Source organism: Salvia hispanica, chromosome 1 (genome assembly GCF_029641045.1).
Source record: "Salvia hispanica isolate PSC_SH4W2 chromosome 1, Shi_PSC_v1, whole genome shotgun sequence".
NCBI classification, from domain to species: Eukaryota; Viridiplantae; Streptophyta; class Magnoliopsida; order Lamiales; family Lamiaceae; genus Salvia; species Salvia hispanica.
Genome location: NC_142692.1, coordinates 36,460,309 through 36,474,787, shown reverse-complemented (window position 1 = coordinate 36,474,787; position 14,479 = coordinate 36,460,309). Strand labels below are relative to the sequence as shown.

The window sequence follows — 14,479 nt, the reverse complement described above, 5'->3', positions numbered from 1 at the left end:
TAATACTCATCTATAGGCACTACTGGACAATCAGTCAAGTATTCAACAATAGTGCCACTAAACTATCCAACAATAGAAACCAGCAATTGATATTGAAGCAAAGTGAGTAGAAATGAATTCAAATAGAACTTGAGCAGATTGAAAAAATCAACAAACAAAATAGTAGACTATTTGACACATCGGAACCAATTAAAATACACCAATTAATCGTGGTGGCGTTTTCAAACCAGAGATGGTGTCACACCTCCCCACTGTCTACAAAAATGACAATATTAGGATGGCACTTGAGCGGCCAAGATACTAACACAGGCTACTGAAATGGCATATCTTCCATAGCAAATGGACTCTTAGAAGTATCACAATATATAAAGAAGTATCACAATACATAAAGCAGACAACTAATATGCAACTAACGATTTCAGTTAGATATAGAAAGGCTGATAACATAGCATATTAAGCGAAGCTACATGTTTTGCAGACAAAAGATAATTTGAAGCAAGGTCTCCCCTTTGCATTTTGCAAGCAACCCCCGAAATTTGTCCTAACACAATTCGAGAATATATAGTGCATAATATAACAATCGAGCAAAATAAGGGACATTAGTTTTAATCAGACGCTTCAGCTTCAATCTCACCAACTCTCTTTGCAACATGAGCTAAAAACATCAGCATAGAAGTGCTTTCAACCTTCACAAGTTTTGCTAATCTGCAAATGTTGTTTCATTCACAAATAAAAAAAAACAAAGTTAGACCAATATAAAAAAAGACAAATATATATGAAAAACAAATAGCAAAAAAGTTAACTTTAACCAAGTTGTCACCTTTTCTTTTCTTCCTTGAAGTTGAACTAGGACTCTCAGTTTCCTCTGGAACGAACATACGGCCAAGTAAATCTCTTGAGATTTTGCAGTATCCCTTGTAACCCCAACTGCGGCCGTATGTATTTTGACAAATATAGTACTTGTCTTCGCCCTCCTGTCCATAACCAACAAGGGTTATGGCATGACGTGCCACATCTACTTCCGCCAAAGGCTCGGTTACGTCATGAACTGGTGCATCCGACACCGATACAGGTACCGGTTTCAAAATATCCTAACAATTAATATCAATATAAATTAATAATGTTTTTAAATATTTTATCAATTAATAAACTAAAAATTGAAATGTAGAAAAAAAAGTAATTCATACCCCACTACAACACCTTATGAATTCCGGTGTAAATAAAACAGAACTAGCCACTGGTTGCTTATGCAGCATGCGTTCAACGTCATCATGGGTCTTCAGCCTTACAAAGTTTTTAATCCGAATCTTTTCATGCTATTCAATCAGCCAATGATTAAAATATCAATATAAAGAGTTTTTGTTTATAAAATGTTATGTAATACAAATTACTCACATCTTTGACTTCATATTCCCCCACCTTCACAATACCATCCCAGTCGCCATTAGGAGGTTCATATCTTGAAGAACTTGGGTGACCCACCCACGGATAAAGTGCCTCAGGGGATAAGCCATGTTTCTTGACATAGCCAAATGAGTTAACAAAATTACATGGAAACCCTTTCAAAGGGACATCAAATGAACCTGATTCTGCAACAAGTCTTGGACGCTTGAAACGATGAATATAGTCCATGAACTCTTGAACTGCTCCAAGACAAGAGGCTTTCTTATTTGCGACCTCTTCACCATACATCGTTGCCGTGACGACGAATGCATAACACATGTATGACAATTAACAACGAAAAAAAAACTAACAATTTATAAACATTAAGGCAATGCTAATAAGTAAAGAATCTAATTTTAAATTTTACTTGTGTTTCCTTGATTTCGGACTGGGTGAATGCAGGCGGGATTTGTCATCAGCAAACAACTCTCTGCCTAAATTAACAAAAATTAATTAATAAGATTGTGGCATACAAAAAAATAACACTACAAAAAATGTGTACCTCTTTAAAGAATGGAATATTCTCTATATTAGGGTCACTTAATACATCACCTCCCGATATTTCTGAAAAAATAGAACAAAAAAAAGAAAAGTTAGAGAATTATGATATAGGCAAAGACTATCTAATTATTAATATAAAAAAGATGAACAAACAAAATGAAAAGTTAGAGAATTATGATATAGAAATCAGAGGCATTCTTCACTCGATCTTTACTCAAAAGTAATTATATCTCCATCTCACACACGCACACGCGCACACACAAGCTGAAGTATTGCAGTGTTATGTGATGCATTCTATTTACTTGATTCTCTATGAATAGGAAATAAACGAGAGATGAAGATAGGGCTTTAGCTACTGGAATGTTATATGGAAAGTCAAGGTCTGAAATTGATGATAAATTGCAGTTTTTCTTTTAGTTATAACTGACAGAAATTTTTTCTTGTGCTTTGGAAATAATGGGATCGTGTTATATGTGGAGCATTTTGCTGGAATCTGATGCGGAAAGATGTTATAAGCTCAAATGGTAGAGAAATTGGAGTGTCATGTCTAGGATATCAAATTATATGTGATGCATTCTATTTATTCCATGTGATTAGGAAAGGAAAGAGGGATGGGAAGATAAGGCCTTAGATATTGGAACAATGTATGGAAATCCGAGAGTCGATTTGACCATTTTGATGATAAATTGCATCTTTTCTTTTAGTTATAATTGTCAGAAAATTTCTTTTGTGCTTTGGAAATAATGGAATCGAGTTAAATGTGGAGCATTTTGCTGGGATTTAGATGTGGAAAGATAAGTTATAAGCTCAAATGGTAGAGAAATTGGAGTTTCATTTCTAGGATATCAATTTATGTGTTATGCGATGCATTCTGTTTTTTTGTGTGATTAGGAAAGGAAAGAGAGAGGGAAAGATAGGGACTTAGCTATTGGAAAGATGTATGGAAATTGAAAAGTGGATTTAACCATTTTGATGATAACCTTTTAGTAATAGTTCGCAGAAAATAATGGAATCATGATATATGTGGAGCAATTAGCTAGCCTTATACTCTAAACCGGGGAGTAGAATTTAGATGTGGAAAGATAAGTTATAAGCGCAAACGGTAGAGAAATAGGAGTTTCATCTCTAGGATATCAATTAATGTAAAAGTGGTGATGTTAATAAGAAAACATCATGGGAATCGTGTTGACACTATTCTGGGAGCTGGTTTTGTTGTAATTGGTACCCTAATAAGTTGCTGAAAGTACCATATTTCAGATGAGCAAGTGTGTTAGGATATGCTAAGCATGATTGTGAAAGAGTGTACACATATCTTGATGATTCAGATTATGGACAATGAGTCACTAATCTAGTTAAAGAATGTGAGTGATAATGCTTGTAAGTTTGCTCTTCCGTAATGGTTGTGTAAAGGTATGGGAGAACTGGGATGAAAATGAAGTTAGTGCAATGGTTAAGTATCATAGACATGGATGCGGAAATCTCAGGTAAACTGTGCTAAAAAAAGAATGATGTAACTGGGACAGAGAGTTATATGAATCTACTGACTTCTTTGTGTTTCTAAAATGTGCTAAAATGTTGACTCCATTTAACTCAAACATGTATCAACTATCTCTTAAAATGTGCTAAAATGCTGACTTAGGAAATTCAGCAAACAACTAGTAGGCAATTTATATTTCAACAAAAAAAAACATGATTGAGCAAGACCAGATGACACCAACTCGATTTAGGGTGTATAATTAGTGATTTATAATCATAATTACTAGTTAGAGCTAGCTAATCACATAAATGAAGAATTATAAGACAAATAAAAGAAAAGGAATAGTTACTAACCAATGCTTGTGGACATGATTCTTCAAACTTCCTACAACTTGAACAAGGGTTTACTTTTTGAAGATGATTTTTCTTTTTGAAGGATTTGCTAGCTAGATAACTACATGAAATATTAACCCTATAATATTTACATGTGTGGAACCAGGAGAAAGATGCAAAAGATGCAGGGATGGGTTCTAAGGGTGTGGAATCAGGTGGGGAAATGGACTTTTTCTAGGGGTAAGTTCTATGTAAGGGTGTGAAACTAGGAGGGGGAAGGGTTTTTGTTTTGCTGGTGGGTTCTATGTAAGCTAGGAGGGGGAAGGGTTTTTTTTCCAAGTGTATTCTATGTTAAGCTAGGAGGGAGGAGGGAAGGGTTTTTACTTGCATTGCACTAACCTTTTAAGTTTTTAATACTGAATGAATTATTAAGTGTTCCCTTGTACTAATACTAACTTTATTCTATTAGTATGAGTTATTAAGTGTTCCCTTATTAAACTTAAAATGATAAGTTTATTACACTAAGGCTGCATTCGGTATCATGTAAATGGGACTGCAGAATTGGAATTGGAGCGGCTCCAATTCCAAATTTAATGTTTGGTACCACAAATATTTTGATTTAAAATTGAATTATGTTAACTCAGCAAGACTAACACTCTTTAATTATCTCACACACTCACAGCATGAACAATCACACACACAAACACACAGAACACACACACTGATTTCTTGATGAAAATGTAGAGAGGATTTTCTTGGAGAAAGGGTATTCTCTTTATTGACTGATTTCTAACTCTACAAGATACAAGGGCTGAGCTATTTAAGCTGGCATAAGAGTGGTAACTGCCACTAACTAACTTGAAACAAGAAAACAAGAATCAGAGCTAATAACTGCTCTCTCATAACAGAATAACTAACTCCTAACGGCTAGTTTCTAGTCTTGATTTCTGCTTCCATTCTTTAACTCTTCTAGAACTAAGATCTGAATGTGCACTCATTCTTACAAATTACAATTCCAATTGCCTCAAATTCCACATCAAAAGTAGATAATTGGAATTCCAAATAGTTATAAAATTGGACACATTCACATTCACATACTACACACAAATACACTACACACTATACACATTTCACATCTATTAGTATGTCATTTACCAAGCAAATGATTTGGAATTGAATTATAATTCAATTATTTCAAATTCAATTCCATATAATTCTAATTCCAATTCAATTTCAATTTCGTGTCATGAATTGTTTAACTTGTAATTCCAATTCAGTTTCAATTCTGTGTACCGAACGGACCCTTATTACTCATTCCTTAACTTCCATTCAATTCCGTATAATTCTAATTCCAATTCAGTGTCAATTTCGTGTACTGAACGGGCCCTAATTACTCATTGTTTAACTTGTAATTCCAATTCAATTTCAATTGTGTATCGAAGGGACCCTAATTACTCATTCCTTAACTTCCATGACAATTCAATTTCAATTCCGTGAGAGAACGGACCCTAATTACTCATATCTTAACCTCTGTGTCTAGGACACATATAAGTTAATTCTAGTAAAATAATTATATATAACTTGTAATGCGTAAAATCAACTCAAAGAGGCACGGCAAATCATGAAATGACAAACAAGAAAACAAAGAAATCTGAAACATTACCACATTAAAAAGAGGTTGGGTATATATTACTCGAAACAGAACAACTTTAGTCCAATTCAATCCAGTTGAATAGCATCCATGGCAAAGGAGCACATCGTAGCTCTCCCCGGCGCTCGACCGCCAATCCATATCACCAATTTCTCCTATCATCTATGGAGCAGATATCAATCGGGAACCAGATCAATTCAATTCGTATGGATGATACGAACCAAAGGAATTCTATTCAGTTGGTATGGATAGATAATTACCTCAATTCGTATGGATACAAGTGTAAGGAGCTCTCTGTTTTTGTATAATTGGGTTCGAACGAGCAACCAAATGCTCTGAATCTGGGAATTGAGTGAGAGACAGAGAGGCGTGGTTGGAGAGAGAGCAATTTTTTTTCATTATTCGTTTCCTAGTCTCGAGGCACTATTATCTCCGCATTGAAATAGTCAACTGAAAATATATATTAGAAATACTTAACCGTTACCTGTTTTATTTCCATAACTAGTATACGTGTATTTCTAATATAATGGCGGCTTTCAAATCAAACACTAATATTTACCTAATTTCAGTAATATATTTCACCAATTTTTATGTTTTTTAAAACTTGTATCGATTTCAACCACGATATCGTATATTTAGTGACTCTTCAAGCATAAAATACTTGATGCGTGTGATTGTTAATTACTACTACTGTTTTCTTTTTCTTTTTTGTTTATTTCGATTTTGTGACAATAGGTTTCCTCCAACATCTCTCCCTAAAAATGTTGCTCACAAAATTAAAAATAATGCCTTAACAACTGAATCGATTAATAATTGAACATAACATTTATTAGCTTAAAAATTGGAACAATTCAATTATTGATGAAAAAAAATCACAATATTTGATTTCCAAGGTTAGAAGTAATTTGGCAACTTCATGTTTAATAAACTATATCCAATTTTCCAGCATAAACAATGCACCTCACTATCTAGCAATATTACAGTTATGTATCTTTCCTACTTAATATTTTCAAGTAGCAAGGCTTCCCTGCACTTAGTGTGTACCAGTCGTATTGCAATGAAGCAAATAGTACCATTTAGGTGGCATGTGTCTTTGATATATCATGAAATGCAGCTGTAATATTTTAAAGAACAAAGTAGTTGTTCAGGATTTATTACCATAGCTGGTTAAACTGGAGGATTTCTCCAAACAAGGTAGTTGACTCCAGTAAACATACATAGAATTAGCACTTATCTGGATAGTAGCATATAGTACTAAATTACTACATCTCGAACTAGAGGATCATCAGCTTCCTAAAAAACAAATCATACAGTCTGTTGAGAAGAATTTGGTATCCATTTGACTTTATATCAAGACATCGTAAATCATTTTAGGCTATGATGTGCTATTGCATTCAGAGTAGGAGAACATTTTTAAATATACAGAGATTGCCAGAGATGACACACCTCTTCAACTCATCTTTCAAAACAGCAATTGCAACACCAAAATTTGGTTGTACATTGGACATGCTTTGGCAAAGCAACATAAAAAATGGGTATATTGTAAATGCAAAATTTAAGAAAGCAGTATTTGTAATTACAACAATTGCAGAATAGTATGAATATTGGCAATTAGGCTAAACAATGATCAAACTAGAGAGACAAGAAGAATAATTATGTCTCTTAACTTGCTGTCGAATATTTCATACACAATTCACTCATTATTCTCATTTGTAGTTACTCAGTAGCAGACGTCCCCAAAATTCCCTGCATTCTATTTATAAGAAACTACTAAAGACTCTTATATAACTTGATTCAACTCTAACAGATAAATACCAGACTCTTACTCCAACAAAGACTCCTTATGATAATAAAAACTAGTAATAACTAGCTAGATATAAACATGCCAAATAACTAAGGATACACAGTGAGTGCAGTGCAGGGCAGGGAATGTACTCCATTAGTGCAGCAAAGTCCTCTATCAATTACTCACTGTATTTTGGTTTTGCACACGAACTTAAACATTTTGATGGCAGTTGATGTGGCTTGTAACAATTAGACGGGAAATAACAATGAATTATGCAACCCAAAAAATTGATTTACTAGCAGTCAAAAGTTCTTCAAGAATTTCTGGTAGGATTCCCTGAAGTTAAGTGAGGAAGAGGTAAAGAAGAATTTGCACATTACCGAACTGATCATAAATAAGGAGATTTTGGGGATGCATAAACTACCTTCTGTAACATGATAGCACAAATGTATCACCCGATGGAGTTTTATTTATACACTCTGGTGGAAGATTAAGTTTCCGGGCCTCTTCTGGGGTTGCCTAATAATATTCATTAGGACATCCTAAGCATACTGGATTTAGCGCCTTCATACTAGATTGCACAGTTAATCTAGCTCATACATGCAAATTGGTCAAGGCTCAGATTCATCCATAGCACATTATATCAAATAACATGAGATTTATGCGCCTATGTTCTAATGACGCATGTTAGCAACATAGTAAACATATTCACATGACTCCATAAGAAGTAAAAGTACTTAGTCCCCACCTTCCCCGGACAAATCACTGCTAATGTTTAGATATAAACACATTCTGGCAACATTATGCTGTGGCACGCTTGCCATAAGCAGTTTGTATAAAATGGACTCGGCATCTTCCCTAACATATCCTGCCTGAAAAATGAGATGTACTTTTGTAAGCATAAAGACACAACAAAACATGATTTACAATCAAACAGTTGGATCGTGTTGTAATTGGAAGAGTTGTTGGCTTGTAAAGGGGAAATCCTCTTCATAACAACATCAAAAGATTTAATTTTTCTTTATGGGAAACATTCTGTCAGTCCAAAGTTTGGCCAGCAGGTCTGTTACCATCTGCATTCGCAACAGGCCTAGCTTGCAAGGTATAGCATAACATCAGATATTCATATGCCAACATAACAAAAATCAGTAACATACTGGACAAAATTCATAAACATTTGATCCAAAAACCTGAAAGCCACCTAGTCTTCACAGAAGAGAAGTATTGTAATGTAAAATATCTAAATGGAACATACTTCCAAGTTGAGAAGCCATGGACCTTTTTAGCTCTCTCCTGGCCAATCACTAACTTTTCCAGGCATCTCCTTTGGGGTTGGAAAATTCGACCTCTAAACTTGTCTTTCTGGCCTTGTCCAAACCCTCCACCCGAGCCAAAATTGCAGGCGCGAGTAACCCCAGTTGAATGAATTTGACCCCACGATCCCATCACCACCTCATATAAAGAGAATGCATTTCGTGTCAATCACAAGAAAACATAGAGAGATCTAAAACTATAATCTAGCTCATACATGCAAATTCGTTAAGGCTCAGATTCGTTAAATTCTATCAACTGCATCCTTATAAGGAGCTTCATTTAAGGACTAAAATTACATAACAAAAACCAAGGAATACCAGAAAGACAAAAGGAAAGTTGCTAAAATTCATGATGCTAAAAAGTGCAAAAGGTATGAGGACCAAGATCCAATTGCTGGCAAAAATATGTTGTTCCATCTATCACCACCCATGTGAAAATCAATTTTATGCATGCACTACTCACTCCAGAAGACCAAAACGTACACACACAACCAGAGCAAATGGATCTTTACCATTCTATGGTTCATTAGATTTATTGCAGAAAACGCATCAAGAAACCATGCAGTTTGAGGTTCAATATATTTGATATCTGAAGAGAAGGGGGAGAAAAATAACAACAATAACAAAAAGTAAAATTTATAGATTATGTTTACCTTTATGGTGCAGTTAAAAATAGATCTTCAAGATCATTTTCCCGAAGAACTCCATCCTATAAAAGCACAAAGGAAGAAACAGGCATAAAGATAGCAGTATCGAATGTTTGATAGTCTATTGGATGAATTTGACCATCTTTAAATTAGTCAAGAAAAAGCAAGAGAATAAAACATTTAATAATATCAACCTAATAAAACAATGATGTTGAAAGCTAAAAACAAAACAAATTTTATGTTGGTGTCTAGCTAGCTTGCTATTTTAAGCTCATGATTATGTTCTTAAGAAATGATCAAGTGAGTCCTCAGTTGTAAATGTACGTACTACTACTGAATGTAATGCAATTGAAAGCTCTAATGAATGCAAAAGCTCCAACTCCAATAGCAATGCCCTAAAACTCCATAATATAAACACGGTGTAGAAGTTATCATAAATTTCCAACTTACTTGTCATTTAGGAGGCATCATCATTAGTTTTCCTCTTTATAAAAAAAGGAACAGTACTGGATTGGTTTTACAAAATTTAACAGCATAACATATACAATATGTCCCACCAGCCACCAGGAGGTCAGAGCTTGTAACACTAATAGTCAGTTTTTTGGACTAGTGATTAAAACAATAGGCAAATAAACGCAATTATGAGCCAGAAAAAAATTATCTTCAAGAAATAATACTCTTCAACTTGTTCTTTTGTGATTCTTCCTTTTCCGTTTTCAGTAGATAGGTATATTTGTTTGATTTATGGTTCAAATATTCTTATTCCAGCAACGCAACGATTAAGCGTAACGTATCTCAGATAAATGGCATGAGCAGCACCCAAGCATCAAAACAAGACTAAACAAGCACATCAGTAATTATATAGAGAGACGTTCTGTTAATTCAAAGAAATATGCTCAATGAATAGAGACACGCCTGACAATCACTATCCCCAAGTTTTAGCACATAACTTTCTCAAAAGAGTCCATGTGGTTTCAATTCGTCCTTTCTCTATAAAATGAGTGTGAAGAAAAACAAACCTTCACCCCTTCAACCAACTTTTCTCACCCAAGTAAAAGAAATTAGATAGAGTTAAAGAAATGTGAAGTAGAAACTTTATCATCAAGTTTTAGATAAGAAGAAAAATAAAAATACCCGAAATTCATTTAGCTCGTCATCCATATCAAGATCACAAAGAAAAATATCCTTTGCGCTCTCATGCATCATGGTCTTAAACCTTGGGTTTCTTGCTGTAGTAGAACACTTCTTGGATCTAAAACAATTTATAAAGACCTCAGTTATCTGAAAATTCTCATTTATCAAGGGAATTTCAAATGAACGTCATAAAACAGGTTACACATTATCTCAAACCTGGACCATATTAGCTGCCTACGCAAGAATTTTATATTGGGGGTCCAAACTATGGTTAATTTTAGTATCAACGTCCGAAGAAAAAAATCCCGACATGAACAATATAAAGTTGAGAGAAAAGTTGATAATGATGAATAAATAATTTGAGATTAAGCAATCTAAATTAAAGATACATACAACGACATTGTCATCATCGAAATAATTAAAAAATAATTTTTCTAATCAAAATTAAAATAAATGTACTAATAGCAGTATTTTTTTTGTGGGGCTAAATAATTATTAATTTTTTATTCTTAGATTATAAAAACTACATAAATGAGAAAACAACAAAAGTTATACTCTAAAATTAGTAATCTGAAAGAAAATAAACAAAAATTGTACAAACTTACTAGTATGAGAAAATTTAAAAAGTACAAATAATGCATAAATGTAAACGCATGCCAATTAGAAAAAACTGCTTCTGGTATGGGAAAATTTAAAATTATAATTGAAAATCCACAAATTAAAAACATACAAAAATGAAGAGGAAGTATTTGTAAAATTATAATTGAAAATCCATAAATTAAAAACATTTATGTATGGAAAAATTTAAAATTATAATTGAAATTCCATAAATTAAAAACATACAGAAATGAAGAGGAAGTATTTGTAAAATTATAATTGAAAATCCACAAATTAAAATATACAGAAATGAAGAGGAAGTACTTGTGACCCGCTAGGAGTCGGAACCTAGAGTCGCAGGGATATTTGCCTAACTCAGAAACCAACTGCACTAGACACTATTATGATGAATTAAATATAAACACATTATATACAGTGAAAACTCAAATTGTTGGGGGTTCCAATGAACCCCATGCTTCCATGTAAGTCCGCCGCTGGCTGCCGATAAGGTGAAGACACTATATAACTCTAAGAAAACTATGACAAGAGCAGAGTTCTTGAGCAAAGATAGAAGAATCAAGCCTCGGCCGGGTCTGGTTTAACCCTCCATTGATAAGTTTCAGAGACGGATCGGAGTGGTAATAATTCTTTGAGAAATTGAGTAACAAATTGAGCATGAAAAACGCACAATGGGAAGACATGGGCTCTGCCTCAAAATGGGCTTCAAAATCACAATTCTTTGACTCCTTTGGTGCTTTAATACTCAAAGAAGTTGTGAAGCTAAAACTTAGGTGATAAATTTCTCCTTTATTCCTAAAAATCAAAAAAGGCTTAGCTTCCCGGCCCGCATTTTGAGCTAAAATCATTGATCTACTACTAGTACAACATATGGTTTGTTATCACATGTTTTAATATCAATCAAAATCGTTACACTGTATTGGACTTTTTCCAACATAAAATGCTTAAAAATAAACAAGAATACTCATATATCTCTAAAAAATCATGTCAAAATTTCACAATTTTTAAAACTTCAATCCCATAATCATTAAATTGTATTGAGATTTTCCCAACATAAATGTGCTGAAAAAAAAAAAAAGAACTCATATATCTTTTGAAAACCGTTTCAAAACTTTACGTTTAATAAAACACATGTCCAGAAACAAACAAGATTCCTAATAAGGTAGAAGCGATGACATAATTCATATTCAACATAAGTAGTACTACTACTAGTTCCCTAAACCCTTCATTCTTCTTATGATAATTTTGGTATTTATAGGTACTTAATTTACGTTAGGCTATATTGGGAAATGGTTGATCGGTTCCATTAACAGATTTACCTAAACGAAACTGTTTGAGGTGGGTTTGGTGTTGAATTTGGTTAAGCCAAAGAACTGATGTCTTCATAATGGATATAATAAAAAAATATAAATATAAAAAAGTATCAAACTCGATTATTGTGTTACGGTAGCAAATAAGCATTGAAAATTAGAAATGGAAATATTGATTAAATTATCTTGGAAGAAAGTTAGTTCTTCCAAATCAATGTTTTAAAAATCGGACCGGCCGGCGAACCGGCGTCGTTACTGGTTCACTGGTTCAACCGGTTCACTGGTCGAACCACTGGTCGAACCGGAATATTATTATAAACATATATAATTAAATATATAATATATAAAATATATATTAAATAATGAATGATAAATATAATTAATAATTTATTACTAAAACACATTTAACATTATGTACTTATATAAAAATATATTACACAAAGAATAGTAGTAAAATATATTGAATATTAAATTTATACTAATATTTTTTATAGTAAAATATTTTAAATATACTAAAATTTTGTTGATATTTTATGATAAAAACAAATAAAGTTCATTTTTTTTCAAAATATGTTTTATTTGACGCAATAATATAACATATATATAAAATGTAAATGCATACTATATACATTAAGATTCAATAAATAACAAAATGCAATTAATAATATATAAAAATATTAAACCCTATGTATAACTGATTATATATAAATAATATTAAAATTTAGTGAATGTTAAATATAGTTATAGATAATATAATTAATAATTATTTATTAAATTTGGATTATAAGTTAGTGTAAATAAAAATTTATCATGTTTAATATATAAATTTAGCTAATGTTCATATCATATCACTCAATGCATTGTGGTGGAGTGGTAAAGGTGTTACTAATTTGACAAGAGGTCTTGGGTTCAAGCCTCTTTGACAACAAAATTTTAAGCATTTTTAGTGAAAACCGGTTTCCAGTTCGCGGTTCAACTGGTCTAACCGGCCGGTTTCACTGGTTCAAGGCGGCTCAATGTGGAGGCGGTTTATATGAGCAAACCGGACCGGACTACTTACCGGTTCGCGGTCCAACCGATCGAACCGGCCGGTCCGGTCCAGTTTTTAAAACACTGTTCCAAATCCATCAAAGATCAAACCAAAACACAATCTTCGAATTAAAGATCATGCTAACAACAAATTAATGCAAATATTAAATATAATTACCAACTCAATCAACTCCACTTTCCTAAACCAAAAAAACTGTACTTTTTCAAGGTGGGTTGGTGGGGTTGGTTACGAGGAAAATAAATGATTTGCATTTCAGCATACGGTCTTATTCTAATGCTTGTAGCACCCTAATCCAAAATTAAGACTAAATTTCCATCCTTGAATTTTAAAATAAGTGGATGAGATTAAAGCTCACAAATCTCAATAAATAGTAGACAAAAAATCAACAAAAGGGTAATATCGTCATTATGTTATCATATGATAATTTTCGTGGGTGTTTTTTTATATCAACATTGTGTATTACAAATATCAACAATATGATATAAGAATATCAACATTAGTACAAGAAAATATCAACACATATTTATTGAGATTTTTACATGGTTTTATTGAGATTTTTTGATGTATTTGTTGATAAAAATCTGGGTATCAACATTTACGAAAACAAAAATAAAAAATATCAAATTTCATCATCCGAACGTCGTCAGAACATATGCAATTGAGATCTCGTTAGAATCCTTATTAAATTATCTTTAATTTGATATATTTTTTGCGAAAAAATAATTTAAATTGAGAGAGTTACGTAAATTTAAAGATTTGAGATGATTTTGAGGAGAGAGAAAGTAGTTAGTTATAATTACTACATATAGGATTTGACATTAATACCCTTTTAATTTAATTAATAATTATTTAAATTTAAAATATATTACACTTGGCATTATATTAACCACAAGATCTTCTAATCTAATGGTTGAAAATTGGTCTCAATTTGGAATTGATAATTAGTTAGCAATTGATTACATCCCTTTCAGCATATACAATAAAAACTGTATCATAATTGCAATATTCTTCTAAATAATCACGAAATTTGTAAATTTAAGCTAATTCAAGTTGCATTAGTGGGGATATAATCATATAATCCGAATTTAATATCTATATATTGGGATAAGGGAAGTAATCAATTGCTAACTTATCATTTAATTGCTAACTATAACTAATTTAAGAACATAGGATTTTAGAAAACGTGAGGTCTACAATTTGCCACATGTAATTTTCGTTT

General features: G+C 32.6%; 1 protein-coding gene and 1 long non-coding RNA gene across 7 annotated transcripts; both read right to left on the bottom strand.

Annotated features, from left to right (window-relative positions):
- Positions 1–422: 422 nt before the first annotated feature.
- LOC125224022 (uncharacterized) lies at positions 423–5,834 on the bottom strand. Of its 6 annotated transcripts, none has more exons than XM_089060674.1 (8): positions 5,665–5,834; positions 5,417–5,566; positions 1,946–2,007; positions 1,811–1,877; positions 1,420–1,679; positions 1,188–1,316; positions 821–1,091; positions 423–705 (listed from the first exon to the last, which is right to left on the bottom strand). In XM_089060674.1, the coding sequence occupies exons 4-8, from the start codon at positions 1,857–1,859 to the stop codon at positions 701–703; spliced, it is 714 nt and encodes a 237-aa protein (XP_088916800.1). In that variant the 5' UTR covers positions 1,860–1,877; positions 1,946–2,007; positions 5,417–5,566; positions 5,665–5,834; the 3' UTR covers positions 423–700. The 6 variants fall into 6 exon arrangements, with proteins under 6 accessions (XP_088916800.1, XP_088916696.1, XP_088916709.1 ...); XM_089060570.1 differs by having other exon boundaries at positions 1,396–1,679; positions 5,665–5,833; XM_089060583.1 differs by having other exon boundaries at positions 1,396–1,679; positions 1,811–1,873; positions 5,665–5,833.
- Positions 5,835–8,326: 2,492 nt separating this feature from the next.
- Positions 8,327–10,470, bottom strand: LOC125217924 (uncharacterized). Its single transcript, XR_007175839.2, has 3 exons — positions 10,285–10,470; positions 9,157–9,212; positions 8,327–8,642 (listed from the first exon to the last, which is right to left on the bottom strand). It is a non-coding gene; the product is annotated as an uncharacterized LOC125217924 (long non-coding RNA).
- Positions 10,471–14,479: the final 4,009 nt, after the last annotated feature.